Raw genomic sequence first — 14,287 nt, forward strand, 5'->3', positions numbered from 1 at the left:
TTCTGACATAAAGTTGTATATGCAGATAGAGTACTCATAGACATAAAATAAATACATCTTAAAGAAGGAAAAAGAAAAGAAAGAAACAGGATAGTATGGATTCCAGACTGATTTCAAACTCTGAACTTAGGACCTTCCTATAGGTCAGGTTTTACTGCTCTCACCCCTAGTTCTCAGATTATCTTCTTAATGGGTTTCTAAAGCACAATTATAGTGGCTCTTCTCAATTATAAACAGCTTTAAAGCTGGTTTGGGAGACAAGGCAGGTAGACTTTGCTTAGTCTTATCCAGAAATATGTCCATATTTTCTCCTATTTTCTTCTGCTTTACCTTACAAAAAACTACACAGATGCTCAAACTTCATCTACCAAGATCTACTTCTATCCCAAGCTCCCACCACTGGACAAGGCATCCTCGGTCTCTAGAAAATGAACAGTGGGTATAGGCTGTGAGTTTATATCCAGACTACTGGCCTCAGACTGACTGCTGAGTGTACCAAGTGCTTCAGTGAGAATCAGCAACTTTTGTTTTTACCTTATGCTGTGTGTTTAGTGCTACCTGCTGGGACAGTCAGTAGCTCTTTAGGTCTTACTGTTAATAGGTCAGCTCCCAAACTTTCCCTGAACTCAGCCTACCCTAGTCCAGAGGATATACACGGAGCTAAACAGAAACTGTTCCCAGGGTATAAGCTGACCGAGAACTGCTGGAAAAATGTCCTTAGCCTGGTGTCCTAGTTCCTAGACTGTCAGGTCCTTGGGGAGCTCCTTTCTTATTACTTAGTCCCTTTATAATGGGAAGAACCAGGCCGTTTCCACTGTGATGCAGAAAACCATAGCATCCACTCTAAACAATCTCCTTAGATGCCCTAGGCTGCTCCTGCTTATTGAACAAATGATAAACCATGGAATGGTTAGCTGTGAATGTTGACTTTTCACAGTAGAGAATCTTCTGAGAAAGTAGTCTCAGTGAAGGATTGTATAGATCAGGTTGGCCTGTGGATATATCTTTAGAGGATTATAATGAATTTTTTGGTTTCTCAAGACAGGGTTCTCTACGTAGTCGTGGCCTATAGAACTTGCTCTGTAGACTAGGCTGGTCTCAAATTTGTTGAGATCTACCTACCTCCACATCCTGAGTGCTGGGACTAAAAGGCGTGAATTGCCATCATTCAGATTTATAATGAGTATGCTAGCTGAGGTAAGAAGACACACCTACTCTGGGTAGCACTATTCCCTAGGCAGAGGATCTGTAACTATGTAAGAGTGGAGAAAGTAGGGCTAGAGAGATGGCTCACTGGTTAAGAATGCTTACTGCTCTTGTAGAGGATCTGATACCTCTGATCTCCCAGGGAACCTGCACTCACATACACAAACATACCTAGACACATATACACATAATTAAACAAATAAACAAAAAACAAAGGAGAAAGCTTTAAAAAGACAGTTTTTAAGAGTGAAGAAAGTAGTTAGGCGGTGGTGGCGCACACCTTTAAACCCAGCACTCGGGAGGCAGAGGCAGGGGAATCCCTGTGAGTTCGAGGCCAGCCTGGTCTACAAGAGCTAGTTCCAGGACAGCTAGGGCTGTTACACAAGGAAACCCTGTCTCCAAAAACAAAAACAAAAGAGTGGAGAAAGTGAGCTGAGCACTAATGTGCTTGGATGAGTTTATTGCCCTCTGCTCTTGGCTGTGGATGCAGTAGTATGTCCAGATGCTTCAGCTCCCAGCTGACTGCCCTGCAATGATGAACTGTAACCTGAAACTGTGAAACAATTAAGGCCTTTCTCCCTTAGAAAAGTTGCTTTTGTCTGAGTATTTTAATTAACAGAAGAGGAAACTAAGACAAAACATTCACAGCCACATCTCCTAAGCACTGACTGTGACAGGACTCAGATCATAAGTTTGCATGATTTCCTCTAGGATGCTGCATCTACGGAGTCCTGGCTGGCTCAGAATTTGCTATGTAGACCAGGCTGGCCTCAAATTCAAAGAGGTCTGCCTGCCTCTGCAGTACTGGATTTAAGATATGTACTACCATGCCAAGCCTCTACCTCACTTTACCAAAGCTTAAAAATAACTCACTATTTTTAAGGCTGGATGGTGCTGGCTCACGCCTTTAATCCTAGCATTCAGGAGGCGGAGACAGGAAGATCTCTGTTAGTTCAAGGCCAGCCTGGTCTACAGAGAGAGTTCCAGGACAGTAACAGAGAAACTGAAAAGGTGTCAGACTCCAGGTTCTTTTTCGTTGTTGTTGCTGTTTTTTGAGACAGGTGTGTTGCCCTGACTGTCTTGGAACCTGATCTGTAGACTGGTTGTCCTTGAATTCACAGAGACGCAACTGATTGCATGTTCTTACAAAACAGAATCTGCTTCACTCCCCAATGCGATAGGGTCAGAGGTACTAGGAAACACCAGTATCCCATCGTCCTCCCTTTCCAACTCCACCACTTCACATCTGGCTGAATTCTTCATCCTTATGCCTGAATTCCTATCTTGTCAATTAATACTATCACCTTAACAGGGTCTAAGATCTCTAAGTACAGCTGTAAGGGAGTTTCTAGACTGCATCGAGGTGAGAAGATTCATCTTCATGTGGGTATTACCATTTAATGGACCGGGGTTCCAGAATGAATAAAACTTAGAAAGAAATGAGTACTAACATTCATTATTTTATTTCTTGACTGCAGATGCCACCCTGCCATGATGAACTGTACCCTCAAACTGTGACCCAATAAAAATAAGTTCCTCCTTCCGCAAGTTGCCTTTATAAGGTATTTTGTCACAGCAAAGAGAAAAGTCAGGAATATAGACCTCAGCATTCCCTTGTAATATCCTTCTCCAACTATTCACACTAAACCAGTCTCTCAGTCACCACAGCCACTGTACTAAAGGTTCATAAGGAGCAGGCCTCACCTTTCTCTCCTGGAATGTTCTCTTGCCATTTCCCTCCTCTTCTGTCTTTCCCATTCCCTGCGAGCTTTATCCTGTTCTTCTCGATGGCGTTTCCGACGTTCATGTTCTCTTTCTTTCTCTTTCACTCTGGCGTGCTTTCCTAATGAGATATGACCATCATGCAAAGAAGCTCAATTATGCCAGGCAGCGGCACACGCCTTTAATCCCAGCACTCAGGAGGCAGAGGCAGGCAGATCTCTGAGTTCAAAGCCAGCCTGGTCTACAAAACGAGTTCCAGGACAGTCAGGGCTACACATAGAAAACCTGTCTCAAAAAACAAAAACCAAAAAAAGAATGGAACTAGATATGATGCCTGCTATTCTTCGAGAGGACCTGTGATTGATTCCATGTCAGGAAGCTCACAACGACCTGTAACTTCAGCTCCAAGGGATCCAATGTCCTCTTCTGACCCGCATATATATGGCATACATGGGTGCTTGCATGAGCTTATGTGCACCACAAACATGCAGGTGTCCTTGGAAGGCCAAGCATATTGCATTCCCTGGAATTGGAGTTATAGGTGGTCGTAGGATGCCCAGTGGGGGCAAATCCAGATCCTCTGCAAGAGAAGTAAGTGCTCTTAACCACTGAGCTATCTCTCCAACCTTGATTTTCACCTTTCTTAGTGTTATACCACAACATTTTCGTAACTTAAAAAAATCATTATTCATATACAACACAGAGGAAAGCTGCTCCTTTTAGTAGATTCTATAGTATTGCTGAGAACCCCTTGGAAGCTAGGTATGCAAGAAATGGCTGTAACCCCGGAATCCAGGAGGCCGATGGAGAAGAAGCCTGAGTGCTGGAAGGCAGCCTCAAAACAAACCAAAGCTCTTCGTATTGTCCCCTCAAGTCAAAGGTGTTAGTTGGACTTGACCCCAATACTTTTTTTTTCCCCCGGTGTTTTTACCTGTACTTATAAAATGAGAGCAATTCTATACAATAGACAAATGACTTAAAAAAAAAAAAAGTAAAAGGGAAGAGAGTAAAACATACATATACCAACAGAAAAAGGAAACAAGTTATTCCAAAAAGTCAGCATTGAGTCTAGACTTCTGGCTAACACTCCGTCCATCTTCACTTAGACACACTCTGAAGAAGGTGCACCATGACAGAGGAAACAGAGCTGTGACTACCACATGAAGAGAGCACAGACTCCTACCTCCCTCGGCTGAATGGCTACGATGTCTACGCTTCTCTTTTCTCTTCTCGTCTTTTCTGTGATGGGCTTTTTCTTTCCGAGACATTTGCTGGGGTGGTTTAATGGCCAGAGAATCATCTTCCTCTCCTCTGAAATAGATGAGAGACACACCATGATGGCAAGTGCAGAGAACCAGAGTGTACCCAAGGAGAAGCATTATTCCCGACAGGACAAAGTTCAACTCCAGCCGTCATTTAAGAAAAGCTAAACTGAAGCTATTTTAAGATTCAGATGAAAAATATGAGAACCCGAGGCTGTCGCAGAACAAAGATGCCTCTTTTAGGGAGGTGTACGCTCACTTGTGCATTTTCTTGATTGTGGTAATGGTTTTATGGTCAAGCAAAAATGTGTCAACTCACACATTATACGCAATTTATGCAGTCATTTATACTTCAGTAAAACTGCTGAGGTCCTGTAATCCCACCACCTGTAACCAAGGCAATGTTCATCCAACAGTGTCTTTAATTTTGTAACACTAGGATCCTGGAAAATTTTACACTATGAGCTTCTCAAAAGAACCATGTTATTTTAACTTTTGATCATGCATGTTGGCTTGATACTAGCCCCTCTGAATTACACTTTGGATTACTTACGATAAACATTTAAATGTATTATCTAAATCATTGACTGAAGAATACACACTCATTTTGTGTTTATAATGCTACACAAAAGCAACATCACATGTGAGGTCAACTTCAAGTTAAAATACAAACTTTACAGAATCAAGCATAGTGGTGCACACCTTTTAATCCCAGCATTTGAGAGGCAGAGGTAGATGGATTTCTGAGTTCAAGGATCTATATAGTGAGCTCCAGGACAGCCAAGACTACGTAGAGATATCTGTCTCAAGTAAACATAAAAATCAAATATACAAAAATTCAAATTTTTATAGATTCATTTATGAGTATAAATGTTTTCCTGCAAATATGTGTGTGCACTACATGTACCCATGGAAGTCAGAAGGGGGCATCAGATCTTTTGAAACCAGACTTACAGATAGTTGTTAGCCACCATGACCATGAGTGCTGAGAACTAAACCTGGGTCCACTGTAAGAGCAACAAGTGCTCTTAACCACTAAGCCGTCCCTCCAGTCCCCAACGTTTCCAATGTGATACTGAAACAGGCAGGCGAGGGAGCTCAGTGGTTAACGGCATTTGCTGTTCTTGAACAAGACCCAAGTTTAGTGCCCAGAACCCACACTGGGCATCTCACAACAACCTGTTACTCCAGCTTTAAGAGATGGCATTTTATAGTTCTGCACGAACGTATTCAGTGATAGTTTGGGGCCTGTGTGGCCCATGGGCTGCAGGTTAGGTTAAACATGCCTACTACAACACTTTACATGTTCTCACCTGTCTTCCATAGAATCCTCTCTTCTGTAAGGTGAGTTCCTAATAGTGATTTCCATTCGGTGATCCCTCAGCTCCCCCTCCTCAAGGGAATCCCTTTTGGAATCCCGGTCATCAGACTAAGAAACAAAGAAAAATGAATCCTTAAGTCATTTTCCTTATAGATAACCTTCCTAACTTTTGAAAAATATCTTGTTATGTATCTCAGGCTGGCTTTGAATTCGAAACCTTCTACCTCAGCTCCAAACTGCTGAGGTTACCTTACTACTAAACATATCTTCTTACTTTTTTTGAGACAAGGTCTCACTATATAGCACTGACCTCCTGAAGTCCTAAGTGTTGGGATTAAAACTGAAGTTTGCTGAGTAACTTTAAATATATACTTTGCATGGCAACATCACAAAATACAAGGTGACTTTTGCTCAAATTTCATGTAATTAACATCATGTTTTCTTTTTGTAACTCAAAACCCGAGAACAGAAAGTTAAAAACACTATATATGATAAGGGACATGAGACTGTGCCAAGAATGTTAATTTTTTTACGAGCCAAAATTAAGATCTAAGTTGGACTTTACACATCAAATACATCATACAATATTCATATATACATTTCAAAATGATCTCTCTCTAATTTTATCAAAAGCAGTACTTATGTCCAATAGCCCCGAACCACTGACTATGTGATCATACAGGCACGAAAGTTACAAAGCACTCATTTTATCTGCAAGGCCAGTTCCCTCCATATTAAAAAAATACTTGGCAATGGTGTTATGAATATACTAATCATGAAAGGAGAAAAATTAGTTTGCTTGTAATAAAGATTCTAGGTTCAGAACATTTTATTTTTTAAGGAGATCCTCATTTAGAAACAGCTTTGGGGGCTGGAGAGATGGCTCAATGAATAAGAGCACTGGCTGCTCTTTCAGAGAACGCAGGTTCAATTCCCAGCACCCACCTGTCTGTCATTCCAGTTCCAGGGCACCTGACACCCTCACACAGACATACATGCAGGCAAAACACCAATGCTCATAAAATTATAAAACAAAAAGAACAAAAAACCCCAAAGAACTAGATACAGCTTCAGTGTGTTATCAATCTGCCTTCAGTGTCAACTGAGTATACGAAAGTTTTTGTTAATTTTAGAATAGATTTTGGGCTCACCTGTGACATTTGGAAGTACAAAAGAACTTCACCGAAGAAGCGTTGTTCTAATGGAAAAATGAGGGCAAAGAAATTAAATCTCCTTTAAGAAAACCACTTACTTAAAAAACATAGCTTACATTTTTTAAGCGTTTTATCTCTGCTTTCTCCTCTTGTTCTTTCCTTCGTTTCTTTTCCTGGAGAATTTCATCTAATGTTTTCACTTTCCAAGAGTCCTTTTCATCACCCATTTGAGTTAAAACACTGCAAAAAGAAAGATAATTCAAGCAACCTCGGGGCACAGAAAGCTATGCTCTGTTGCTGTCTATTCTGAACACTTAAGTTTAATCATTAGTGTTTCAGAATAAGTCCCGGAAGTCCGGGTAGGCAGGAAGGATTCTGCCTTTATATTTTTTTTTCTTTCTGTCATTCCTTAAAGGTTTTGGGCAACTCAGTTTTTACCTCGGTTCACTTTTCCGTAAAACGCAATCATCACCATCCACGTAATGGTACCGTTCCAGGATGAAAGACCATCCCGGTCAGAGCTCTTATCTCAGTGCCTTAGGTGTCAAAGGGCTGTGTGAGAACGCTCCAGGACGCGGGGGGGCCTGGGTGACGGGTAAGATCAAGGGGTCCCGTCAAACCCTGGCCCCTGGGTGCGGTCCCGCAAACATGAGGCGGGGGCTGGCTCCGGGGCTCGCCAGGGCCCGCCGCCTCCACGGCCCGTAGCTCTGCGGAGCGAGGCCGAACGCGGCAGCACTGTGCCGCTAGCCCGATTCTTCGGGAGCACCGTCAACCCACGTCTGACCTCCCGCCGCCACTCACCCCTGCGCCGCCGTCGTCGCCGCCGCCGCCGCAGATCCCGGAGTCTGAGAAGAAACTGCGCCCGGCGCGCGCCAGGAACGTAGTCACTTCCTCCTTAGGCGCGGCTGATGACGTAAGGCGGGGCGGCCGGAAGTGACGCCCGCCAGAGAGACTCAGGGTCAACGAGCGTCTAGCACCGCCCTTGGGTGTCTCTAGCTGTGGACGTGATTCGGGACCGCCGAGGCCTTGTTTGGCTGTGCGTCTGGGGAGAAACTGAGCTTGTGGCTCCCTCACCTCCACGATGGCCGGCAGGACTCGGTAGCATCGGCTACTTGATCTTCCACAACCAGGCGTTTATTTCTCTAAAACTTACACGAGGCCTTTGGTTTGGGCTAAGCCATGCTAGGTCCCCTAAAAGTGGAGTCCCATTAGAGGGTCAAACCATCAAATGGAAAAGTCTTTCCGGTCTTCCCAGGACTAGTTACATGGGTCATGATGAGAGTCCCGCGTTCAAGAACAACATTGGAACGAATCCAGTTTCCTCAGCCTTCTTGTATTTAAAGCCAACCTATTCTGCGTGGGCCTATTGAAGTGACTGGGTGTTTTATTTTCTCTGAGACCAGGTTCAGTATGTAGACCTGGCCTCAAGCTCAGAGAGATCCTCTTGTGTGTACAACCATCTTTGTATTTGTTTTCTGTTCATTCTAATTGCAGAACTACAAAGTTAAGATTTCCGAAATTGTAATTTTGTCTTGATACGCTGAAACAGGGCAGGTAGAGCTTTACAGTGAGATTTTAAAGCTGATACTATGGCAGTATTTCTCAAATGTGTTTAAACAAACTGGAGATCTTGAAGGAACCCTACGATTCCACAAAAAGCTTATCAGAGTTTATGAAACAGAACAGAAATGCCTTTGTCAGGTTATCTGTGGGTTTTGGGGGGGGGGGGGGACGGACAGCAAAGTATGGTGGTGGTGGTGCTCACCTTTACTTCCAGCACTCCAGAAGCAAGCAGGCAGATCTGAGTTCGAGGCCAGCCAGGGCTACACAGAAAAACCTTGTCTTGAACCTGTCCCCCTCCCCTGCAAAACACAAAAACAAAACAAACTCTTACACAAAACAATTACATATTTCACATTTATTTTCTTTCACAAGAAAATTGGCAGCTTGGAAAGAAATGAGATGAGGAGGCTTTCACAATACCCATTTATTACATGACTCACAATACTCATTTATTACATAACTCACTGAATTACTTTACAGAATTCTAGGCATTAATCTAATCACTGAAATACTGAAATAGGTAAAATATAAAACATTATACATTTTATGATGCATCTTAGTTCTCTAGTATTGTTTGGTGCAAAACAAATATGACTTGGCTTTGTTGTAGACAATTACCGATATACTATCAAGGTTTTCTTTTTTTTTTTTAAAGGGGGTAGTAGTTTTGAGACAAGGTTTCTCCGTAGCTTTGGTGCTTGTCCTGGACTAGCTCTTGCAGACCAGGCTAGTCTCGAACTAACAGAGATTCGCCTGCCTCTGCCTCCCGAGTGCTGGATTAAAGTCACCACCACCCGGCTTGCTGCTTCTTTTCTTCTTCTTCTTCTTCTTCTTCTTCTTCTTCTTTTTTTTTTTTTTTTTTGATGTGGGACTTACAACCTTAAACTGTGGCCTTTTCCAAAGTGCCAATACTGCTTGAACAAATACAAATTCACAGCTATCTCCAAGTCTAAACAATGGAAATTAATTTAATGCAGTTTGAGTCCCAGAAATGGAAACTAAAGACAATGGAAACAAACAAAACACACATACACACACACACACACACACACACACACACACACACACACACACACACTTGCCAACTGACTGGTTTCAAACTAAACTTGGACATGTGAGCAAGAGTCCAATAGTCACCTAACTCAGAATCAGAGCCCCCAAGAAAACTGGAAAACATTCTTAGGAGACACCAAAGTTAAAATCTACTACACTCTGAATTGTGGTTGGAACTGTCTGTCCACAATTAGCATGATGTTAAGGTTCTAATTCATGGGGCAAGCCAAGACGTTTATAAACTAAGAAAACAGGTTGGGGGGGTATAGCTGAGAGAAGAGCAAGAGCCTAGCATTCCCTAGAAAGCTCTAGCCCTAACACAAAAGAGAGAGAGAGAGAAAAGAGGAAAATGAAGAGATAGGCCATATAGTTCTTTGTTGAGGAGAAAAAAAAAATAGAAGAGAACTGAAAAAGGCTGGTGACACCTGCTTGTAATCTCAGGATTAAGAGGACTGCAGTAGCTGGGCAGTGGTAGCAGCGCAGGGTTTTAATCCCAGCACTCTGAGGCAGAGGCAGGCAGATCTCTGTAAATTTGAGGCCAGCCTGGTCTACAGAGTGAGTTCCAGGACAGACTCCAAAGCTACAGAGAAGAAGGAGGAAGACTGAAGAAGGCTGCAGCTCTTAAGGACAGTATGGCTTACATAGGGACTCAAGGGAAAGAGAACAGGCATGGTTTCCCACCGTTAGTAACATTTTTGTTTACTCTTTTCCAGTGTTAGGAAATAAAACGCTTGCAGGAGACATCACTTGGACAGATGTGAAGTGACCACGGAGGGAGCTGGGTCACAGCCACTTGTTATGTGGTGGTTTAAAGGCAGCAAGCACAGTTTACGTGACTGATTCCCTTGTGCGTCTTTATTCTCTTTCATCCTGACTCATCATTTTTATTTTTCTCAAATTAGAAACATATTTTGGATTGCACAAGAGTACTCTCGACTTTCCAGGCAGACAGATTATAATGCTGGTATGTAAGAAATTACAAAGATCAGAAAAAATTTTTAAGCTTTTTTTTTTTTTTGAAACAGGATCCTAATATGTAGCCCAAGTTGGCCCTGGAATAACTATATAGCCTAATGCCTCCACAGGACTATGATTACAGGTAAGTGCCACCATGCCCAACTTTAAACAAAAACCATCTTCTGTGGTGGAAGTTTTGGGGCTTTGTTGTCTCCCTCTACCCTATGTGTGCTGCTGGGGACCGACCCAAGGGTCTCACAATGAATGACAGTGATGTATCACTAAGCTACACCCCAAAGTCATGAGTCTTTTTTAATGTATTTATTTTAAAATCGTGTGAGTGCATACGTGTATATATGTGTGAGTGCAGATGCCCACAGAAGCTAGAGGAATCAGAATCCCTAAAGTTGGAGTTATAAGCAGTTGTGAGGCACCCTACACAAGTTCTGGAAACTGAGCATGGGTCCTCAGCAAGAGCACTACTTGTTCTTAACCACCAAGTCTTCTCTACAGCCCCTAGAAGCGTTCTGAAATTAGAAATCTGTATAACTCTAACTATGTGTGTAGCGAGGAAGCAGATGGCTGGCTCAGAAGGTCCATCCGGTGTTCTGTTTACAACAGACCAGACAAAGACATGGACTTAGGAAAAATTAATCCAAGATATTTCTACATGTACATCAACAATTCTTGAAAAACACAGTATGATATAAAAGTATTGACAACGTTAATAAAAAAATATTGTGATGGTATGGTCATAACAAATGGCCAGGAAGGGCCACTTCAGGACTTTGAGCCCATGCCTGTCCTGGAAACGCTGGAAGAACGGCTGTGTGGCCACGATGTGCACGGAATGTAAATCTGGACAGGCCGTGGTGCTGGCTCTAGCACAGACTCCACGGTCTTCCTGCCTGTGGTGAGGACAAGTCTCAAAAGCAGCTTTTTAAGAAATTACTTTAAGAAAATCTTTGTTTTTGTTTCTACTCTACAAACTTAGAAAATGAAAACAGGTGGAAAGGTTGGTGAAGTGGAGGAGTAGACAGAACAAGTCACAATGGGCCATTTCCTAATTCCACATGGGACACACAGACAGAAATTCCAAGTGCTATTCAGAAGCCAGGCATTTGGGGCTCTGAACGTAATTAGACAAGATGTGTAAGAAGGCCAGAGGGATCTTCCAACCACTGCCCAAACACGTGTCCTTCTGTTGTCAGCAGCTCTACAGCCAGGGTCTTGAGGAGATAGGCCTAATGTACAGATTAACCCAACATCCATCATCTGCCCTCCACTGGAACTAGAAACCTGGGGAAAGTCAAATGAGAGAACCCTTCACAGTGGAGGTGACCTTAGCACAGGGAAGACACACCTACCCTGTGTCCAGAATACAAGCCAGCTTCTCTGAAAAGGTGGATTTAGATTAAAAGGCCTCATTTTGATCCATCATCATAGCAGATTTTTTCAAGTAAATAAAACTTAGACATAATTATTGCTCTTTTTCAAATCAATCTGTCTCTTCGAGGGGCTATTTTGATATTTTCCAGGCAAGAAGTCAATTTGGAAATCAATGAACCAGGATGGGCCCTGAAGATGTACAGCAGGGAAAGTGAGACTTGGAACCAAAAGTGCCAGCGGCTACAGCTCGTACGTCTCGGAGTTTGGGCTACTGGAGAAGAGAGTCTTAAAGACTGGCTGGCCATTGACTGCACCCCACATCAGAATCCACAAATTGATGAATAAGTAAAACCTCAGCATCCCATGCCCATGCCCCCACCATGGTCCTCCACTGCTCAGGCATCTTGAGCTCCGGCACTAGTGACCCTGGGAGGAGGGACAGACTCTGGGCACCTGGTGGCTCAGGAAGTGTCATATATGATCCCTGGGAAGAGCCAGCTGTGTGTGTAGACTTGGATTCACCTTACATACAGACACTCCAGAAGCTTCTACAGGTGCCTGCTTTGCTAAAACGAGTCACTGTACATATACCTGTGAACACTCAGGCGCTCTGCTAAACTTCCCTATCATCATCCCGAAGGGGAATCTGGCAGGGTGGTCAAATGTGCCTGCTTCACATTCATTATACCCAGGATGGAAAAGAACTCCAGGGCACCTGTTCCGATTAGAGATTTGCCAGAGTTGGAGAAATCACCAAACGGGTAGCAGAAACATGGGACAGCAAACCTGGAGTGGGGCAGCTCAGTGTAGCACAGGGCAAAGCAGGGAGACTTTCCCTTCATAGAAGCTCTACTCCTCCTTGGAAGGAAACACTTGTCTCTGTTCTTTCAGTCACTCTGCATCCCCAGGGTTTTGTGGCTCCATGCTAGAGTCATTGGCATCTGGAATTTCTGTTTCTTGACTGTCAGAAAACAGGAGGCTTTGGTGCCTGTCGTGGTGGTGGTGGTGGTCATAGGAAAGATGAGGTCTCCTGGATGGCATCAAGCAGACAGCAACTCCTGTTGGTACTGGAACCTGTGTTTATTCCACAGTTGGCACCACCAAGTCATTGGTGCAACTGCAGGCTGGGCAGTGTGCCCGGTTAGCTGCAGGTCATTTGTTTCCTCCTGCAGGGCTCTGTCAGATAGAAGCTTATCCCCAAACTCCCCATCTGGTGTCCAGCGAGGAACAAAAGACCTGCCTGCAGGGTCTGCCTCTCTCTTCCAGCATACAGTGCAGGAGAACAGTCTAGGCTTGGTTTCCGGGGGACACGGCATCAGAAGGAGCTCAGTGGTGCTGTCTTGAGTCCTGGGGAACCAGAGGCTCTGTGTCATCCTCTGAGCCCCGGCTACTGGCTTTGGCCAGACTCTGCATGGTCTCCTGTTGATACTGCCTGGCCTTGTTGTAGAGCAAGACACCCACTGTGACAAGGATGGTTCCAATGGCAGACAGGCTGGTGATTTTGTTGCCAAAAACGATGATGCTGAGCCAGATAGACAAGGCGTGCTTCACAGTGCTGGCGACACTATGGCAGTAGAGCAGAGAAGACAGTCAGGTGCTGGTTCACACCCACAGAGGCAAGCCTGCTGTGGCAGTGACTGACAGCTGTCACACCACGTATAGCTGCTGTGCTTCCATCCAGGGCCTTGGCCCCAAGGGGGACATGGATGAGGTATCTAGCACTGAGGGGTTTTTGCCTGCAACTCTGTCCTCAGGTTTAATCCTTTTTTTTTTTAAAGATTTATTTATTTCATGTATATGAGTGCTCTATCAGCATGGATACCTTTATACCAGAAGAGGCCATCAGTTCCCCCGTGTGTTTGGTGGGAATTGAACTCAGGACCTCTGAAAGAGCAGCCAGTGCTCTTAACCACCGAGCCATCTCTCCAGCCCCCAGGTTTATTTATTTTTTTAATGAAAAATATCAAAACGGGCTGAGGAAACGACTCAGTGGGTAAGAGCAGTGGCTGCTCTTCCAAAGAACCCAGATGGTGGTTCACAACTGTCTGTAACTCCAGTCCTAGGGAATCTGATGCCCTCTTCTGACCTCCATGGGATCCAAGCATGCACATGATATACACACATACACTCAGACAAAATACCCATACATATTAAGTAAATAAACTTAAAAGAAAAACCTCAAAGCAAAGTAGTGAAACACTGATGTATTCCCAGCACCTGGACTTGAATGAATTCTGTCATATTTGCTTTAGCTTTTTTCTTTTTTCCTTCCTTTTTTCCTTCCTTTGCATCTCAAACTAACATCTAACTCTCTAAATAGACGAGGCTGATTTTGAACTACCAATCTGCCTCTGCCTAAATTCTGGGATTATAACTGCATTATCACACCCAGTTTGGCCTTAGCAGTTTTACCCTTTCTAAAATCATTTTATTATTTCACTTTCTGTGTGTTTTGCCTGCATATCTGGATATGCACCATGTATGTACTTGGTGATCACAGTAGACAGAAGAGGGCCTTAGATCCTCTGGAAATGGGAGTTATGCATGGTTGTAAATCACCACGTAGGTGCTGGGACTCAAACCCAGAACTTCTGCAAGAGAAACAAGTGCTCTTAATCTCTAAGCCATTTTTCCAGCTCCTGTCTTAGTTCTGTGAGACA

General features: G+C 43.7%; 2 protein-coding genes across 8 annotated transcripts in view; both read right to left on the bottom strand.

Moving 5' to 3' along the window:
- The window catches only part of LOC125388749 (cyclin-dependent kinase 11B), a 28,047-nt gene extending 20,456 nt beyond the window's left edge, over positions 1-7,591 (bottom strand). For 2 of the 6 annotated variants that reach the window (XM_048417077.3, XM_048417061.3), the window contains exons 1-5: positions 7,467-7,591; positions 6,782-6,905; positions 5,504-5,619; positions 4,112-4,239; positions 2,911-3,049 (exon numbers count right to left, since the gene is read on the bottom strand). In XM_048417077.3, the coding sequence (XP_048273034.1) occupies positions 2,911-3,049; positions 4,112-4,239; positions 5,504-5,619; positions 6,782-6,892 (494 nt within the window). In that variant the 5' untranslated portion in view covers positions 6,893-6,905; positions 7,467-7,591. Of the gene's footprint in view, positions 1-2,910; positions 3,050-4,111; positions 4,240-5,503; positions 5,620-6,662; positions 6,710-6,781; positions 6,906-7,103; positions 7,250-7,466 lie in introns of those variants that run through there. The other 4 variants (XM_085690192.2, XM_048417090.3, XM_048417085.2 and 1 more) reach the window with 4 other exon arrangements.
- A 977-nt stretch (positions 7,592-8,568) lies between these two features.
- Slc35e2b (solute carrier family 35 member E2B) overlaps positions 8,569-14,287 on the bottom strand; it is a 29,649-nt gene continuing 23,930 nt past the window's right edge. For both annotated transcript variants that reach the window (XM_048416965.3, XM_048416955.3), the window contains exon 9: positions 8,569-13,191. In XM_048416965.3, coding sequence (XP_048272922.1) covers positions 12,954-13,191 — 238 coding nt within the window. In that variant the 3' untranslated portion in view covers positions 8,569-12,953. The remainder of the gene's footprint in view (positions 13,192-14,287) is intronic.

Source organism: Myodes glareolus, chromosome 6, assembly GCF_982192425.1.
Source record: "Myodes glareolus chromosome 6, mMyoGla1.1, whole genome shotgun sequence".
Classification (NCBI taxonomy): Eukaryota; Metazoa; Chordata; class Mammalia; order Rodentia; family Cricetidae; genus Myodes; species Myodes glareolus.